The following is an 18,335-nucleotide window of genomic DNA, read 5'->3' as shown; positions in this document are numbered from 1 at the left end:
TCAAACAAACTTTAAATAATGATTTATAAATATGTTAAAAAAAAACTTCTAAATAAGTATTTATATTGTTTTCTCATTTAGTTGCGACTTTTGTGAATGCATTACTCAATAATGAACATTTTCCATTAGATATTTCGTTTTATGGTCACAACCAATTCATCACAGAAAATAGGAACGTTTTAGTCATTATTTCGTCCCACTGTGTGGAATATGGAGCTAAGCAGACATAGACCTTGCACAACTTATATGATTTAACCCCGCACCCCGTTGATTTGCATAGCCCGACTTTACAACTTGCCGCTCGTCAAGCTCGTCAAGGTGTCGGTACGAAGAATCAATCAGCCCATCAATCAGAATTCATGTGTGTTTTTGCCTAATGAGATTTGCATTATGTTTGTTTGTCCTAAACACTGTTTGCTAATTAAGAAACAACGCCTGTGTTTTCGAGGATTTACATAGCAAAAGGGGCACTCGACGAAGAGGAAAGCATGAAGCGAAAATAATCTTCGGCTAATTTTCAGACATAAATCTCCAAGTCAAACGAGTTGAAATCTTTTTTTGCGGACAACATTAATTAAGTAACACAAATCGACGCCAAATAGTTTAGCCTTAGAATCGGTTGCGAAACGCAAACACGAAAAACTAGAAAACTGAAATCCAAATCGAAAACTACAAATGAACTGCCTTATCCAGTTCTCCTTCTGCCAGAAATCATCATCTCATCGTGTGTGAACTATTAGACAGTTGATGGCGATGACTCTGCGGGTGACCCCTTGGGGCATCTGACACATTTGAGAACATAAATTTAGACGCATGTAAACAACGGCTTTTTATGTCGAATGTTCTTCGAAAATTATCATAATTTATGCTATAGCATAATCTCTCGTATACGGAGCAAAAAACAAAAGACTCAGGCAACGAACTTGCTGCGACTGTATCGAAATCAAGAATCAGTCTGCTTTTGAACCTGTAAAGCTATAGAGCTTCAGTCTCTATTATTCTCTACACGGAACTGTTCGCTAATTATGTTTCTTCAGCCCGATTAACAAATCAAAAATCGTTAAATAGACTTCTGTTAATCCAAATTCCATACCGCTGTTATAATTTGACGGCCTATTTTCTACGATTTTATCGCATTTGCTGTGATTTTTATGATCAACATTTGCATTCGCTTCAAAACAAGAAAAGGCTTTAAAAATTATATTAATATTTTTTATGGGAATATTTCAAAACATGCTGGGCACCCAAATGCTTCCGTGTTTGGAACCACGGGTGGTAAATTGGACAAGTGTAAAAAGCATAAACTTTTGCTAATCGGTTACATACTAATCTTTAATCTGTGTGCAGTTGTTTTCTCTATGTGATTAATTTCCAGCCAAACAAGACATTTTACTATAACAGTTAGAAAGGTGCAATATACCCATATGGTATTATTAATTCGATTGAGTTTATTATAATAATTTAATAATAATAAAACCAAAATCGGAACCTCTGCGATCGTAAATTTCCAACGTTATTGGCGCCAGATCTTCAAGAACTCGAGCTACTTAGCACTTTTTATTATCATTTTTATTTGCATTTGACGTATGAAATCATAAAAAATGTGAATAAGCAAACATGATAAACGGAAATGAATAATATAGTCGATTCGATATGACCCGCTATCGAGAGCTAGAATTAGTGGGCAGGGTAGCCACACACAGCAGCATTTATTTCAGATACGCTACAAAAGACAGAGCCAACGATTATTGGCATTTGGTTATGCTTATTAGATTTTCGTGGCTTACGTTTTGGCCCGTTGTTTACCACATATAAATTGGAAAAGGCCAGCTGGCCCGACTGGCAGTACGGTGGCTAACTTTGAACCTCGCAGACGTCGAACCTCCGCAGCGCATCGAACCTTTAATATCTGATCGGGAATTATTACAAAATCAGTCATAAATCGCCGCGTGCCTGTTGTGTTTTAGTGCCTGTGCGAAAAGATAAAACAGATAACCGAGAAATATGCGATATTTTGTAAGCATTTTGACCCTGATCCCATACATGTGTTCCCTATCTGATTTGTGATCTTTGTGGCTGATAAGACCTCTTTTGGTTTCAGCTCATTGGCTTGGTGTTTCTGGCCCTCATTTGGGTGGAAGTGGATGCGCGACTGGTGAGGGTCCGCCGGATCCGGAGATTGGTGGGCGGCGATGAGCGGGATGCCCAGATAACGGACTTCCGGGTCTCGCCATCGGATGACGAGGGTGTGTTCAAGTACGCCTTCAAGACCAGCAACGGCATCGATGTCCAGGCGGCGGGATCTCCCCTGGAAACCATTGGCATCTATAGCTACACCTCGCCCGAGGGCGTTGCCATCGAGACACGCTATATAGCCGACGAGCTGGGCTTCCATGTGGTGGGCCGACATCTGCCTCAGCCACCGCCCACGCCGGACTATATCCTGCGATCCTTGGAATATATACGCACCCACACTGAGGACGGCAAGCTGAAGAAGCCCCAACTCTTCTGAAGTTCCTGAAGGAGCCTGTCCACCATCATGTCCAACATACACATCGATTTGGATGCAAGTGTCCAAGAAGAAGGCTGAACATACCATAGCATGTACTAATCACCAACTAACTATAGCATCTTAAGACTCAAGACCTAGACTAAGTTGTTGCTAGATGTTGTAAGCTCTCCGAAATGAGCAAATGTTTTTCGACCGCGCCAAAACCTTGGGGATGTTCTGCTTGGGTTATAAATCAATCCATCCATTGATTCTTTAGCGGCGTTAATTTATGGTCTTTCTGCCCATAAAGAGCAAACAAAGGCACGCCCAAACAGAAAATCTCAATATCGCTGGTGACCCCAACGAATTCTAGTTTGTTATCCCATTAACTGCTAACAGCTTTATTTGTCAGCGTGTCTGATTAAAATTTACGTCTATTCTCAGATATGGAAATTTGATAACTGGATGGAAATGAGTCGCGGTTCTGTTTGGCGACCTTTCGATGACTTAATAATAAGCGGTAATTTCTTTCCGGGTAACAGCCCATCTCCAAAAGAGCGCCGGGGAGCATTTGCAAAGTTTCGAAACAAGTTCGGCTGGCTCGAATTTAAATACAAGCTAACATATTTTTAAAGCGAATTAAACAATGCGAATTGCGAAAACATTTGTTAAGCCTTTGTGTTTTTTTTCAGCTGTTAGCCCAAAAGTATAGTTTGTTAAACATGCTAATTTTCAGGCTGTTAATAAATACGAATGTATATGTTTATAAATTAAACTTCACCATTGGATACGTTTTAAATAACTAAATCATTTGCAGGAGATAGATCTGATTAAATAATAATTTATCAGTATTTACCTTCTTTTTATGTCCCAGAGATATAATATAAATGTGAAAAGTAAATTGAGATAATAAGATTTAAAAAGTGTAAAAATTGGAATGGTCATTCAATGTGTACATATATGTACAGAATGGAAATTAAGAATATTCTTAAATATATAGATAGAGATTTTTAATTTGATTAAAAATATATAAATAAAAATAACAAGGTTTTTTTCTAGTGTATTTTTAGAATGGTTGGACCTAAAACATAAAAGATTATTAATATAACAACAAAATTTCATTTTTAAAAGTTAATTATGCATAAAATTAGGATAGACTTTAAATGAACATTTATTTGTATGAATAAGTTTTAATATATTTCCTGATTTTAAATCTCTAATTAATAAATAACAGCTGTTAATCAAGTCAATTAAGAGTGCGGGAGTAACCTTAATAATGATTAAATAAATTAAAACGGGAGGAGAGATGAAAAAATAAATAAGTAGAATTGCAAAGTCAAATTACATTCTTTTTTTTTAATTAATTTTTTTATTTCGAATTAATTGAGTTTACTTTCCCAAATATAATAAGAAGTTGTACATTGGATTTTCTACAAAGGAAAATATTTATTTATTGATAACTATTCGCTTTTGTTAAATATTTAAAAGTTTCTTAACCATCGACATCCATTTAAAAGTCCATTTGTATTTTTTATGAATAAAATCCGCTTTTTTATTAAAAAGTAGGATAACAATTTTGGTGCTTGAAGCCTAATAGTTTAACCGATCAATAAGTACAAAAAAATAAGCCAATGGTTTTTAGTTGCAACTGTGACATTTTAATTTTTTATGAATTAGATTAAGGGCTCGGGAGTTTATAGCTACCACAGGCATTCATTTGAAACAATATAGTGCTAAGCTATTATTTAAAGGCTCAGATAAGTTTTTAACCATTATCCTATGGCATTTAATGAAATGAAACCATCTATTTTTCAAAAAATTGATTGTCAAACATCCCAACCGTTCCACTGGGATGTGTCTCGTGTGATTTGGATATCGATATCGCGTTAGGTGATAGCGATTTCAAATGCGCTTGTCTATCAAAAAATATTAAAAGCTCCATCCCTAACTTGTAGGCTATCGCCTTACAAAAGTTTTATTTAATTTTGGCATTCCCAGAAGAAAGTACAAAAGAGGAGCTAAAGCTGAAAATGTCGTTAAAGTTCAACGAGGCAATTGAAATGCTGGTAGAAAACCTATCAAAAACTACCAAACCGGAACAGCAAACATATATGCAGGATGCAGCTGAAATATCAGAGAAAATAAATCAGGAACTCATTAACATTAATTCTATTTTCAAGGGTGCAGTTACTAAATGGGATCAGACATGTAAGTTAAAATGTTTATAACTTTAAAGTGGTCGATGTTTATGTATAAGTCCGATGAGGATGAAAAGATTGATCAGCGAAAACTTTCTTAGTTTCAATGTCTTGAGTCAGCACTTTACCACTTTGTTTACTCTTAATTCATCTGTATGAATCTCTTATGCTTGAATTTGATGCCTTGTATATATATGACACTCAAGTATTTTAAAATTATCTTTTTTTTAGATATGTTTATCGATAAGCCATATCCTAAAACGCGAGTGCCTTTGTTGTGGATTGCAATACCATTTGCGATTGAACCCCAGAAAGTTAATGTCCACCCTGATCCTAGATGCAGATTGTTTAATCTTAAGACGACCGTAAATCATCCAGCAGTTGAGAATGGATATGTGAACGGCAAAGTGCTGACCAGACGGTTCTACTTTGATTTGAACCGAGTTATGGACAGAATGCACAATTTCATTTGTAAAAGCGGAAAAATGTATAAAGTACGCACCGACTTTGTTACGCATAAACAAGCTTTCAATATCGTTGTCACGGAATGTGGCAAAAATGGCTTGGAGGACAATGAATTAATAATTTATGAATTTAAACTCGTGTTTAGATTCTCCAACGATTCTGTCCTTTACGCATATTTAAATAATTTCCTTCACCAAATTGTAAAATCCAAGGCAGAAGCGCGTGGAAGGAAGACTATTAAATTGTTAACCAATGCACAAATATTGTTACTACAATTAAAAGATGAGAATGAATCACCGACTGTACCAGCTATAAACCAGGTATTGTCTTGCATTGATTTACGTTTAGTATCCAACACGGGGGATACTTTGCTTGCGGTGAGTTTACACAGCTTTTAGTGTAATCAATTATTTCAATTGCATTTCGATTAACCATCAGGCCATGGCAACATTGATTACGTTGAGGCAACGTCAGGAACATTTGATATGTGTCTTCGCAAAATTAATACAGTTTAAGGACTCGGATTCAGTTAAAATGCCAGAGCTAATGGGTCTTTTTGGTCTGCCATAAATATTGGAACGCATTTCAAGACGCTGTAAATGTCTTGCGGAAATGGAAATGAAAGCAACTTACTTAAACTCTTTATTTTATTAAAATATAATATTGTATGGTCACAACGATGAAAACTTCAATATATGAATATGATATATTTAGTTTTGTTATTACGACATTATCTGCTCTAGAAAAGCAAACAAATTCAATGTAAAAAAAAATATGTTACTTCTTATTTTTTGTCTTAATAAAAGATTTTTTTAAATGTAAATTTTTAAATTCGCAAATTAAACAAAAACCCCTCTGCACTCCAACGTTTTTTGATACATTTTTTGGTTCGGTATTCAAAAATATAATCACTAATTATTCAGCCAAATTTCCATTTTTCTTCTCACTTTTTATTAAATTTTAACTTTTTACTCTTTAGGAATATCCTCTGAAAATTTTAAGTAAATTTACCAAAAGCAATAGGCCTGAAACTCGTTTTTTAATTATTAAGCTTTTGAGTAAACTAGGATGGTTAGAATCGGTGAAAATCTTCTTTAGTTTTAGAATTGTTAATTAAAACAAATAAAGCGATTTTAATTTTTATTTGAAGATTCTCCATTTTGTTAATTTTGGATTTGGATATTTAAATATATGTGCAAGGCTATTTTTCACAAAAAAAATCGTTATATTTTTAATCGGGAATTGGGGCATTGCCTTATGCCGATAGTTTACACAAAGAACTATAAGCTCTTGACATGAAATCACAGTGAGCGTAAAAAATATTAAATTTCGATAACGATATTCTTGTCACAAAAATGGTTCAAAAAGTTCATTCGTAATTTTAGAGAGTCGATCTGGAACTGAACCAAATGTCAATTTAGTTTTGGATTTCCCCGAGGCACGACAAAGCAAAAGCAAAAACTCCGCTATGGCTCTCAAATTCAATGAGGCTCTTGAACTGCTTATTGAAAATCTATCAAAAAACCCAACACCTGAACAGCAAAATTATTTGCAGGATGCATCCGACATATCCGACAAAATTAATCAAGAATTAACTAACATCGATTCAGTTTTTAAGGGCACAATCAAAAACTTGGAAAAGACATGTAAGTCACAATTCTTAAAAAAGCCTTGAACTTGGAAGAAAGGTCTGAGAGTTTGCACACGTTTTGTTTTGGATCTGCCATTTGGCTTACAACTAATACTTACATATTTTTTTGCAATTTTTCTAACGTATGTATGTATGTATGTACTAAAAGGATACAATTTAAAATTCGAGACTAGATTCTAATTTTTAACTGCACCGCTTTAGTATGTTGGAAAAATGGCAAAAAACAAAAATAAAGGGCTGTTTTATGCGACTCGCAAATCGGCTGTTCCAACTTGCACAAAATCATTTCACATTGATCTAAAAGAAATACGTACTTCTGACAATAACAGAAATTAACCAGAAAAGTTTAACGACGAGGAAGGCTAAATAAAACCACACTAGTCACGGGTAGATTCTAAAAACACATTTTTAAACCCATTTTTCATTTATTTGTGGATTATTGATTTCTAATTGAATTTAAAAAGAAATTGTATGACTTTCATTACCAAAATCTGGCTTGAGTTTGGCGTTTAACTCTATTGGTCTCATAAACAAAGTAAATAAATTTGTTAAGTGAACAAAAACTGAACTCACTGTCCCAACTTAGACCTAGCATACAGACCACTCTTCCATTTATTAAAGTATTTTTTGCAGGTATCTTTTTCAACAATTCTTTTCCAAAAATGTTGGAGCCGCTTCTTTGGCTTAAAATGCCATTTAATGTACAGCCTCAGCGAATTCACATTCCCATTGGTCATGGATACAAAGTCTTCAAACTGAAAACATTTACACAGCACCCTGCAGTTGAAAATGGATATGTGATCGGTGATAAGCTTACCAACCTCTTCTTTTTGGATTTGTCAAAAGCTATCGGCAGAATTTCTCAGATCGAGTGTAAAAGCGGAAAATCATACAGCCTTCGACATGGCATAGATGAGCAGAATAACTTTACAATTAACGCTTATGAACCAGGGCATGTCGAAGAGGGAATTGCTTATAGTTTTAGTCTACAATTTAGTTTCTTCGACGATTCTGTCTTATACGCCACCAACAACAATTTATTCTTCCAAGAAACCAAATCAGATCGACCAAATAAATTGGCGACCATCCACATGATCGTCCACACATTATTGGTACAATTAAAGTTGTATTTGACCTTATCGGTCAAATATATTGGAAACATATTTGACTCTGTTAACTGGAAATCGGCTTCTAACGCCGGTGATATATTACTCGAGGTAAGTCAATCCAGGCAGACTTTTCACATTTTTCATTAACATTTAATTCATCTTTAGGTTTTGATTAAGATTATGTCGAATTTGGAAAATCGCGGCGCCCTCAATTCAGTTTACTTGAAGTTATTGCAGTTCAAAAAATCGGATTCGGTCGAAATGTCAGAGCTAATGACCCTTTTCGGATTGCATTAAATATCCAAAATTAACTCAATTGAATGAAAGAAACAATAAGGACACAATGATTTTGAGACACTTTCAAAGGCTACAGAAAAAAGATAAGGTTTTTAATCTGGTTGAGGATTACACTTGTTTAAATTTGTACTGGATTTAAATTTCCCACATTGAATAAATAACGCAAGGAATAACATAGGTACAAATATATAAATGCTATTAATATAGCTTATAACGATCATAATCTGCTAAAATAAAAAGGGTAAAATCCATTTATCGGATGGTGCGGAGGCAGATCAGTTATTAAATTAGCAGCATTAAATTACTTTTTTGAAAGAAGAAAACTTGCCGAAATTATATTTTTAAACACATTAAACTTTTACGGAAAAAGCAGTTTATTTGTGAATTATGTTAAAATTAACTCATTATTTGTTCATGTAAAAGAGTTATCTGATTTGGCAAAAAAGGGTTGGCTTAAATTCCAATTATATTATTTTCATATTTTATTATTCATTTAAATAAATAAATTTATAAAAGTTTAAACACAAGTTCAAGTTTCTGTATCGACGTTCTTTATTAACGATAACTACAAGTATAACGTCCCTAAATAACAATGACTGGCCGCAGTTTTGGATGTGGTGTTGCTGGCTGTGGAGCTGGTGCTACTCCGGATTACTGCTGATCCTTCTGGACGGGCGCCGGGGGGTGGGTGCGGATGTATTCCAGGGCGCGCAGGATGTAGGCCGGAACGGGAGGCGGGGTGGGCAGGTGGTCGCCCACCGGATGGTAGCCCTCCTCGTCGGCAGTGTAGGTCAGCGAGATGTGCTCGCCCTCGGGCGACACATAGGCCACGGCACCGCGAGCTCCGTTGGGATTACCCGCCTCCTGGAACTGGATGCCATTGCTGGTCTCGTAGGCGTACTGGTAGTTGCCCTCCGCATCGGTGGCATCGTTCTGGAAGCTACGGATCTGGGCGTCCTTGTTGATGTTGTCGGCGCAGGCGCAGCCGATGAGAGCGAGGCAGAACAGCTTTGGATATTCCACATTCCACTGGGATGTGCCTCGTGTGATTTGGATATCGATATCGCGTTAGGTGATAGCGATTTCAAATGCGCTTGTCTATCAAAAAATATTAAAAGCTCCATCCCTAACTTGTAGGCTGTCGCCATACAAAAGTTTCATTTAATTTTGGGATTCCCAGAAGAAAGTACAAAAGAGGAGCTAAAGCTGAAAATGTCGTTAAAGTTCAACGAGGCAATTGAAATGCTGGTAGAAAACCTATCAAAAACTACCAAACCGGAACAGCAAACATATATGCAGGATGCAGCCGAAATATCAGAGAAAATAAATCAGGAACTCATTAACATTAATTCTATTTTCAAGGGTGCAGTTACTAAATGGGACCAGACATGTAAGTTAAAATGTTTATAACTTTAAAGTGGACGATGTTTATGTATAAGTCCGATGAGGATGAAAAGATTGATCAGCGAAAACTTTCTTAGTTTCAATGTCTTGAGTCAGCACTTTACCACTTTGTTTACTCTTAATTCATCTGTATGAATCTCTTATGCTTGAATTTGATGCCTTGTATATATGTACATATATGACACTCAAGTATTTTAAAATTATCTTTGTTTTTAGATATGTTTATCGATAAGCCATATCCTAAAACGCGAGTGCCTTTGTTGTGGATTGCAATACCATTTGCGATTGAACCCCAGAAAGTTAATGTCCACCCTGATCCTAGATGCAGATTGTTTAATCTTAAGACGACCGTAAATCATCCAGCAGTTGAGAATGGATATGTGAACGGCAAAGTGCTGACCAGACGGTTCTACTTTGATTTGAACCGAGTTATGGACAGAATGCACAATTTCATTTGCAAAAGCGGAAAAATGTATAAAGTACGCACCGACTTTGTTACGCATAAAAACGCTTTCAATATCGTTGTCACGGAATGTGGCAAAAATGGCTTGGAGGACAATGAATTAATAATTTATGAATTTAAACTCGTGTTTAGATTCTCCAACGATTCTGTCCTTTACGCATATTTAAATAATTTCCTTCACCAAATTGTAAAATCCAAGGCAGAAGCGCGTGGAAGGAAGACTATTAAATTGTTAACCAATGCACAAATATTGTTACTACAATTAAAAGATGAGAATGAATCACCGACTGTACCAGCTATAAACCAGGTATTGTCTTGCATTGATTTACGTTTAGTATCCAACACGGGGGATACTTTGCTTGCGGTGAGTTTACACAGCTTTTAGTGTAATCAATTATTTCAATTGCATTTCGATTAACCATCAGGCCATGGCAACATTGATTACATTGAGGCAACGCCAGGAACATTTGATATGTGTCTTCGCAAAATTAATACAGTTTAAGGACTCGGATTCAGTTAAAATGCCAGAGCTAATGGGTCTTTTTGGTCTGCCATAAATATTGGAACGCATTTCAAGACGCTGTAAATGTCTTGCGGAAATGGAAATGAAAGCAACTTACTTAAACTCTTTATTTTATTAAAATATAATATTGTATGGTCACAACGATGAAAACTTCAATATATGAATATGATATATTTAGTTTTGTTATTACGACATTATCTGCTTTAAAAAAGCAAACAAATTCAATGTAAAAAAAAATATGTTACTTCTTATTTTTTGTCTTAATAAAAGATTTTTTTAAATGTAAATTTTTAAATTGCGAATTAAACAAAAAGTGCAGAGGGGTGCACTCCAACGTTTTTTGATACATTTTTTGGTTCGGTATTCAAAAATATAATCACTATTTATTCAGCCAAATTTCCATTTTTCTTCTCACTTTTTATTCAATTTTAACTTTTTACTCTTTAGGAATATCCTCTGAAAATTTTAAGTAAATTTACCAAAAGCAATAGGCCTGAAACTCGTTTTTTAATTATTAAGCTTTTGAGTAAACTAGGATGGTTAGAATCGGTGAAAATCTTCTTTAGTTTTAGAATTGTTAATTAAAACAAATAAAGCGATTTTAATTTTTATTTGAAGATTCTCCATTTTGTTAATTTTGGATTTGGATATTTAAATATATGTGCAAGGCTATTTTTCACAAAAAAAAATCGTTATATTTTTAATCGGGAATTGGGGCATTGCCTTATGCCGATAGTTTACACAAAGAACTATAAGCTCTTGACATTAAATCACAGTGAGCGTAAAAAATATTAAATTTCGATAACGATATTCTTGTCACAAAAATGGTTCAAAAAGTTCATTCGTAATTTTAGAGAGTCGCTCTGGAACTGAACCAAATGTCAATTTAGTTTTGGATTTCCCCGAGGCACGACAAAGCAAAAGCAAAAACTCCGCTATGGCTCTCAAATTCAATGAGGCTCTTGAACTGCTTATTGAAAATCTATCAAAAAACCCAACACCTGAACAGCAAAATTATTTGCAGGATGCATCCGACATATCCGACAAAATTAATCAAGAATTAACTAACATCGATTCAGTTTTTAAGGGCACAATCAAAAACTTGGAAAAGACATGTAAGTCACAATTCTTAAAAAAGCCTTGAACTTGGAAGAAAGGTCTGAGAGTTTGCACACGTTTTGTTTTGGATCTGCCATTTGGCTTACAACTAATACTTACATATTTTTTGCAATTTTTCTAACGTATGTATGTATGTATGTACTAAAAGGATACAATTTAAAATTCGAGACTAGATTCTAATTTTTAACTGCACCGCTTTAGTATGTTGGAAAAATGGCAAAAAACAAAAATAAAGGGCTGTTTTATGCGACTCGCAAATCGGCTGTTCCAACTTGCACAAAATCATTTCACATTGATCTAAAAGAAATACGTACTTCTGACAATAACAGAAATTAACCAGAAAAGTTTAACGACGAGGAAGGCTAAATAAAACCACACTAGTCACGGGTAGATTCTAAAAACACATTTTTAAACCCATTTTTCATTTATTTGTGGATTATTGATTTCTAATTGAATTTAAAAAGAAATTGTATGACTTTCATTACCAAAATCTGGCTTGAGTTTGGCGTTTAACTCTATTGGTCTCATAAACAAAGTAAATAAATTTGTTAAGTGAACAAAAACTGAACTCACTGTCCCAACTTAGACCTAGCATACAGACCACTCTTCCATTTATTAAAGTATTTTTTGCAGGTATCTTTTTCAACAATTCTTTTCCAAAAATGTTGGAGCCGCTTCTTTGGCTTAAAATGCCATTTAATGTACAGCCTCAGCGAATTCACATTCCCATTGGTCATGGATACAAAGTCTTCAAACTGAAAACATTTACACAGCACCCTGCAGTTGAAAATGGATATGTGATCGGTGATAAGCTTACCAACCTCTTCTTTTTGGATTTGTCAAAAGCTATCGGCAGAATTTCTCAGATCGAGTGTAAAAGCGGAAAATCATACAGCCTTCGACATGGCATAGATGAGCAGAATAACTTTACAATTAACGCTTATGAACCAGGGCATGTCGAAGAGGGAATTACTTATAGTTTTAGTCTACAATTTAGTTTCTTCGACGATTCTGTCTTATACGCCACCAACAACAATTTATTCTTCCAAGAAACCAAATCAGATCGACCAAATAAATTGGCGACCATCCACATGATCGTCCACACATTATTGGTACAATTAAAGTTGTATTTGACCTTATCGGTCAAATATATTGGAAACATATTTGACTCTGTTAACTGGAAATCGGCTTCTAACGCCGGTGATATATTACTCGAGGTAAGTCAATCCAGGCAGACTTTTCACATTTTTCATTAACATTTAATTCATCTTTAGGTTTTGATTAAGATTATGTCGAATTTGGAAAATCGCGGCGCCCTCAATTCAGTTTACTTGAAGTTATTGCAGTTCAAAAAATCGGATTCGGTCGAAATGTCAGAGCTAATGACCCTTTTCGGATTGCATTAAATATCCAAAATTAACTCAATTGAATGAAAGAAACAATAAGGACACAATGATTTTGAGACACTTTCAAAGGCTACAGAAAAAAGATAAGGTTTTTAATCTGGTTGAGGATTACACTTGTTTAAATTTGTACTGGATTTAAATTTCCCACATTGAATAAATAACGCAAGGAATAACATAGGTACAAATATATAAATGCTATTAATATAGCTTATAACGATCATAATCTGCTAAAATAAAAAAGGGTAAAATCCATTTATCGGATGGTGCGGAGGCAGATCAGTTATTAAATTAGCAGCATTAAATTACTTTTTTGAAAGAAGAAAACTTGCCGAAATTATATTTTTAAACACATTAAACTTTTACGGAAAAAGCAGTTTATTTGTGAATTATGTTAAAATTAACTCATTATTTGTTCATGTAAAAGAGTTATCTGATTTGGCAAAAAAGGGTTGGCTTAAATTCCAATTATATTATTTTCATATTTTATTATTCATTTAAATAAATAAATTTATAAAAGTTTAAACACAAGTTCAAGTTTCTGTATCGACGTTCTTTATTAACGATAACTACAAGTATAACGTCCCTAAATAACAATGACTGGCCGCAGTTTTGGATGTGGTGTTGCTGGCTGTGGAGCTGGTGCTACTCCGGATTACTGCTGATCCTTCTGGACGGGCGCCGGGGGTGGGTGCGGATGTATTCCAGGGCGCGCAGGATGTAGGCCGGAACGGGAGGCGGGGTGGGCAGGTGGTCGCCCACCGGATGGTAGCCCTCCTCGTCGGCAGTGTAGGTCAGCGAGATGTGCTCGCCCTCGGGCGACACATAGGCCACGGCACCGCGAGCTCCGTTGGGATTACCCGCCTCCTGGAACTGGATGCCATTGCTGGTCTCGTAGGCGTACTGGTAGTTGCCCTCCGCATCGGTGGCATCGTTCTGGAAGCTACGGATCTGGGCGTCCTTGTTGATGTTGTCGGCGCAGGCGCAGCCGATGAGAGCGAGGCAGAACAGCTTTGGGAAAATATATGCAACATTATTGTTTGTGTCATTCTCCGGCAAATCCTTCCGAACTTACATATTTGTACATCTTGTTGGTAATCGAGTGCTTCTTTCTCTGAAAGCTGATGCTGTGATGATGCTGCTTGCAATGCAACTGTTTAATTCGATCAGCTCAAGTGCGTCTTTTATATGGATGAGACCCTTGTCTTTAGTGGCAGGCACCTAAACGGGTTTTTCGGAACTTGAGGACCAGAGGTGGCTATAATTGCCAAAAACTTGTCTTATCATAGCCCCAATAATGGGAACAATAACAACAATGCTCAGCTCAACTAGAGTTAAAATACATGAGTCATTTGCCAACAATTTATATTGTATGCTTTAATTCGGTTTCAGTTTCGGTTTCGCACGAGAGTGCGCATATCATTTTTGGATACCACTAAATGTTATATTACAAACAAATAAAAATTGCTGTTTAATGCGGTTTTCGGCTCATTCACAAACCGCTGGAAATTCCCCCCACCGAGTTGAAGATTTCTGTGTTACAACTTTCAATTGGAGATGCGCCCTGGGCTCGGGGCTTCCAAATGGAGTGGCAGGTGCGGATTGACTTTGCCTTTGCCCCTGGAAAGCTGTTGAAATCGGTTCGGAGATGGACAAGGTCACCTGGCAGCATGTCACCCGGAGCACCGTCAAAGATCGTCTAGCTAGCCAATGCAATGTGTGATCTTCTGATACCCTACATTTATGACTTTAATTAATTGTTTACTTTGATGTTCGGCGAATTGATTAATTACCTCGAACTTAGCGATAAGTTTGAACAAATTTATTTATACCTTTGCTCGGCACCCAAGATTTTTTGTTGCAAAATTAGCTTAGCCAACATCTTCGGAAATTTGTGTTAATTGTCAAGAATCATTTCAGTCAATAAGGAAGTGAAACTGGACTATAATTAAATATAGTTCACACCTATCTATAGGTATTTCTTTTTTAAATCATTGCCAAACAAACGACTCCAGGAAGTTCACTTCATAAAATTGTATATATCTTCATACCTCAGGTAGAATGAAAGTGTAGGTATAATTCAGACAAATCTATTCGCATAATCCTAGGCTCTTTACAGTGGATTTTCCCTCTGGTTGGATGGTTTGCAATTTGCCGGGATGGAAATCCACGGGGAAATTTTAAAGGAACTGTTCCATAAGAGATGACAATGTCAGAAATGTTATCATTCCAGAGGATTCCTTTCTGTCCACTAAAGCCATTCCAGGTTACTTTGGCTTTAACCTGCCCGATGGAGGAAAAATATGTCTAAAATATTGTGGTGACAAGTTCGGATTTTAAATGGAAACCCTGCGCTTAGGTGACATACTAATATTTTATAAAGTGTTGGCTGTATATGCAGGCCAAACTGCATCTATAAATGGAAACAAGTTGTATTTAATTTCAACGAGTCCAATTTGTATTTTAAGCTTTAAAAATAAATGGAACCATATGCAAATATTGATCAAAAAGTTGTTTTTAAACCGTTATAAAACTGCTGTATAATGCCCCGTGATTTTGGGAATGCATCTATATATATCAGACTTCTAAATTATCTGTGAAGTTGGTTATTTTAATTTTGGCAATTTAACAATTCAAATTTTTGTGAATGTTGTCGCTGCCATCTGTATGATACGTCATGGAATTTGTTTAGGGTTTGGATACGGATGGGTCGCTGAACTAGTTTGCTAGATCAGGTGGGGCGGCGATTGATGGGCATTTTATTAGTCGGAGTGCTAAGTGCGTTTAGGCCTAGACAATTTATAGCTGGACAGCAAATTTGTATGCTAATGCGATGAACTTGCTGAGATGTTTGGGGGAATTAAGAATTCCTTGATGAGCAAACAGGTTCTCCGCCTGCGCTCATCCCAAGCCAAATGGCCAATGAAATCGAAATTGAAACGTATGATAAATTGGACTGAATTAAATTTATTCGCGCACGAGTGGCTGGCCCCTTCCAAATCCAGGCCCGTCTCTGAAGTAGCCCTCGCTGGGCGGGCGAATGTCACATGTGCCATTACGATCAAGAAAACCAAGCCCCAAGCCCCCAAAACTTAACCGAAACTATTAGCCATTAAGTGCAAAGTCAGATCGGTAATTACCGCTACCAAGGCAGATGTGGATCCATCAGCAGCAACCACTTTAAATGGGTTCAGATGCTTCACTATACCCTTGCTAAGGCTGTTCTACTTTTGATAAAAGCTTTGCGACGGTTTTATGATAACTATGATATTAACTATAAGCAGTCGATACAGCTATGGAATTTTTGGGATTATAAAAGTTATATGATTATTATATAATAGTTATATTTTATCACACGCTCAACACATTTTAATTTAGAGCAATTGGTCAAATTAAGAGTATAAATATTTTCTAAAAGCTGGTTTTTTAAGTAAAGAAACTGAAGACTATAAAAATCCGAGACTTTCAATTTCAGAGTTATGCCATTAAAATTTGTACTATTTTTTTCTTAAAAAAAAACATGAAAAGACTTAAAATCCTCAGTAAATACATAGTAAAATCCTAATGATTATACAAAGCTTAAATCGGATTATAAAACCGATCAATCAAAAGGAAAATAAGTTCCGGTATTATTCATATGCCGCGGGAAGTACCGATTAAAATGAACAAGTCGCGGTTGCCTAAAAAGACAATTATATGCCGATGACCACGGCTCTTGGTAATCCAGCAATATCATCATACCATTTAGCAAGGGTATTTTACGTTCCGGTGTCCAAAGCAAGACCTCCTTTCTAGTTTTTTTTTCTGTGGCTGCGCTGAATTTTATTAAATTCGATCGGTATGCTGCTCTTTGCCGAAAAACACACAAACGTATTAAGTTTGATATTTAGTTTGGAGCGGCTGCTTGGAGTTCAGAGCCAGATTAGAGACGTCAGCAGAGGCGACGCCAACGCCAAAGTCGGCGCAGTCGTTGGCTGACTATAAAAGCCACCGCCTGCGAAGATCACCCAACCAGTGTGGATTATTCAACCCCAGAAATCAGCAAGATGTTCAAGCTAGTGAGTAGACTTTGTCGCCCGGAAGGATCCAGATCGTGATCGTGTAACCATTTCAGTCGCTCTGCCTGCTCGCCGCTTTGATGCTGGCCAATGTCCATGCGGATAACATCAACAAGGATGCCGTGATCACACGCGAGGATAGCGATCCTGCCGATCCCGAGGGAAACTACAAATTTGCCTTTGAGACCAGCAATGGCATCCAGGCCCAGGAGGCTGGAAATGGAAATGGAGTATCCGGAAGTAGTTCATATATCTCTCCTGAGGGCGAGCAGATCTCCCTGACCTATGTCGCCGATGAGAACGGCTTCCAGCCCCAGGGCGCCCACCTTCCCACCCCTCCTCCAATTCCAGAAGCCATCCTCCGTTCCCTGGAATACAACGCCGCTCACCCCCAGCAAAATTAAATCCGGATAATATTTAAATCCCATTTAAGGCCTAGTCAGTGCTCTTTCGGCTAAAAATGAGTTATAACTAGTTGTAACAAGTCTGTACATAAACCCACAAAATGATGTTGAAAAATTCCATAAAATATACGCACAGCCATTTGAACAAAGCTCAGTTTGTTTTAATTATGGAAATAGCGAAAAAAAAACTGCGATGTACTAGATTGCAAACTTGAAAGTTCCGCCGACTTATGTGAATTCATGTTTTTTACCCCCAAGTTGCATGCAAATTATATTATAATATAACTGCTATTAGAGTTTCACACATTCTAGCATAATAATTTTGGAGTAGCATTTCTATTCAAAGATGTTAATGAAGGAATTTAAAGTCACATTTAGATTTTGACAAAATATCTTATTTTTCAAGCCATTTTTCTTAGCCTTATAAGCAATGTTTTTATTATGGATTAATTTGTCAAACCAATATCTGATTCAGGAACAAAAGCCATCATGTTTTTAGGTGTTTTTATAAATTAAATCAATACTTCTTGCATATTAAATTTGTTACCAATTTAAGACAAATTAAACGGTTGTCCAAGATCATTTATCACTCTGAGACCAGACCCAGGAACTGACCAAGGCGAAAAAAAAAATTCAGCAGAAGCAACGTCAAACGAACATGAGTGCAGACAAATGTGGAAGCCGCAGGGCCATCAACTTACTTGGCTTCTTTTCCCCTGTTGCCTTAGTTCAGTTATTTTTAAAAATATA

The 18,335-nt window shown here is 36.3% G+C and overlaps 6 protein-coding genes across 7 annotated transcripts; 4 read left to right on the top strand and 2 right to left on the bottom strand.

Moving 5' to 3' along the window:
- The first annotated feature begins 1,831 nt into the window (after nt 1-1,831).
- Nucleotides 1,832-3,433, top strand: LOC108042214 (pupal cuticle protein Edg-78E). Of its 2 annotated transcripts, XR_001769195.2 has the most exons (3): nt 1,832-2,016; nt 2,102-2,604; nt 2,936-3,433. XR_001769195.2 is itself a non-coding variant. In XM_017120395.2 (2 exons), exons 1-2 carry the CDS (start codon nt 2,005-2,007, stop codon nt 2,510-2,512), a joined length of 423 nt encoding a protein of 140 aa, XP_016975884.1. In that variant the 5' UTR covers nt 1,832-2,004; the 3' UTR covers nt 2,513-3,433. The 2 variants fall into 2 exon arrangements, 1 of the variants encoding a protein (XP_016975884.1); XM_017120395.2 differs by having other exon boundaries at nt 2,102-3,433.
- A 3,124-nt stretch (nt 3,434-6,557) lies between these two features.
- Nucleotides 6,558-8,431, top strand: LOC108042216. The gene is made up of 3 exons (XM_017120396.2): nt 6,558-6,800; nt 7,439-8,022; nt 8,080-8,431. The coding sequence occupies exons 1-3, from the start codon at nt 6,623-6,625 to the stop codon at nt 8,209-8,211; spliced, it is 894 nt and encodes a 297-aa protein (XP_016975885.2). The 5' UTR covers nt 6,558-6,622; the 3' UTR covers nt 8,212-8,431.
- A 387-nt stretch (nt 8,432-8,818) lies between these two features.
- Nucleotides 8,819-9,372, bottom strand: LOC108042211 (pupal cuticle protein Edg-78E). The gene is made up of 2 exons (XM_017120392.2): nt 9,343-9,372; nt 8,819-9,219 (listed from the first exon to the last, which is right to left on the bottom strand). The coding sequence occupies exons 1-2, from the start codon at nt 9,370-9,372 to the stop codon at nt 8,863-8,865; spliced, it is 387 nt and encodes a 128-aa protein (XP_016975881.2). The 3' UTR covers nt 8,819-8,862.
- A 2,068-nt stretch (nt 9,373-11,440) lies between these two features.
- On the top strand, nt 11,441-13,499 carry LOC108040026. The gene is made up of 3 exons (XM_017117254.2): nt 11,441-11,716; nt 12,354-12,937; nt 12,995-13,499. The coding sequence occupies exons 1-3, from the start codon at nt 11,539-11,541 to the stop codon at nt 13,124-13,126; spliced, it is 894 nt and encodes a 297-aa protein (XP_016972743.2). The 5' UTR covers nt 11,441-11,538; the 3' UTR covers nt 13,127-13,499.
- Nucleotides 13,500-13,768: 269 nt separating this feature from the next.
- LOC108040027 (pupal cuticle protein Edg-78E) lies at nt 13,769-14,277 on the bottom strand. Its single transcript, XM_017117256.2, has 2 exons — nt 14,199-14,277; nt 13,769-14,134 (listed from the first exon to the last, which is right to left on the bottom strand). The coding sequence occupies exons 1-2, from the start codon at nt 14,208-14,210 to the stop codon at nt 13,769-13,771; spliced, it is 378 nt and encodes a 125-aa protein (XP_016972745.2). The 5' UTR covers nt 14,211-14,277.
- A 2,808-nt stretch (nt 14,278-17,085) lies between these two features.
- Nucleotides 17,086-17,734, top strand: LOC108040032 (pupal cuticle protein Edg-78E). The gene is made up of 2 exons (XM_017117262.1): nt 17,086-17,181; nt 17,238-17,734. Exons 1-2 carry the CDS (start codon nt 17,170-17,172, stop codon nt 17,583-17,585), a joined length of 360 nt encoding a protein of 119 aa, XP_016972751.1. The 5' UTR covers nt 17,086-17,169; the 3' UTR covers nt 17,586-17,734.
- The last annotated feature ends 601 nt before the right edge of the window (nt 17,735-18,335 follow it).

The sequence above is a fragment of the Drosophila rhopaloa genome, unplaced genomic scaffold, assembly GCF_018152115.1.
Source record: "Drosophila rhopaloa isolate 14029-0021.01 unplaced genomic scaffold, ASM1815211v1 contig_150, whole genome shotgun sequence".
Taxonomy (NCBI): Eukaryota; Metazoa; Arthropoda; class Insecta; order Diptera; family Drosophilidae; genus Drosophila; species Drosophila rhopaloa.
The sequence above is the reverse complement of the archived record's forward strand: the minus strand, read 5'-3'. Positions and strand labels throughout refer to the sequence as shown.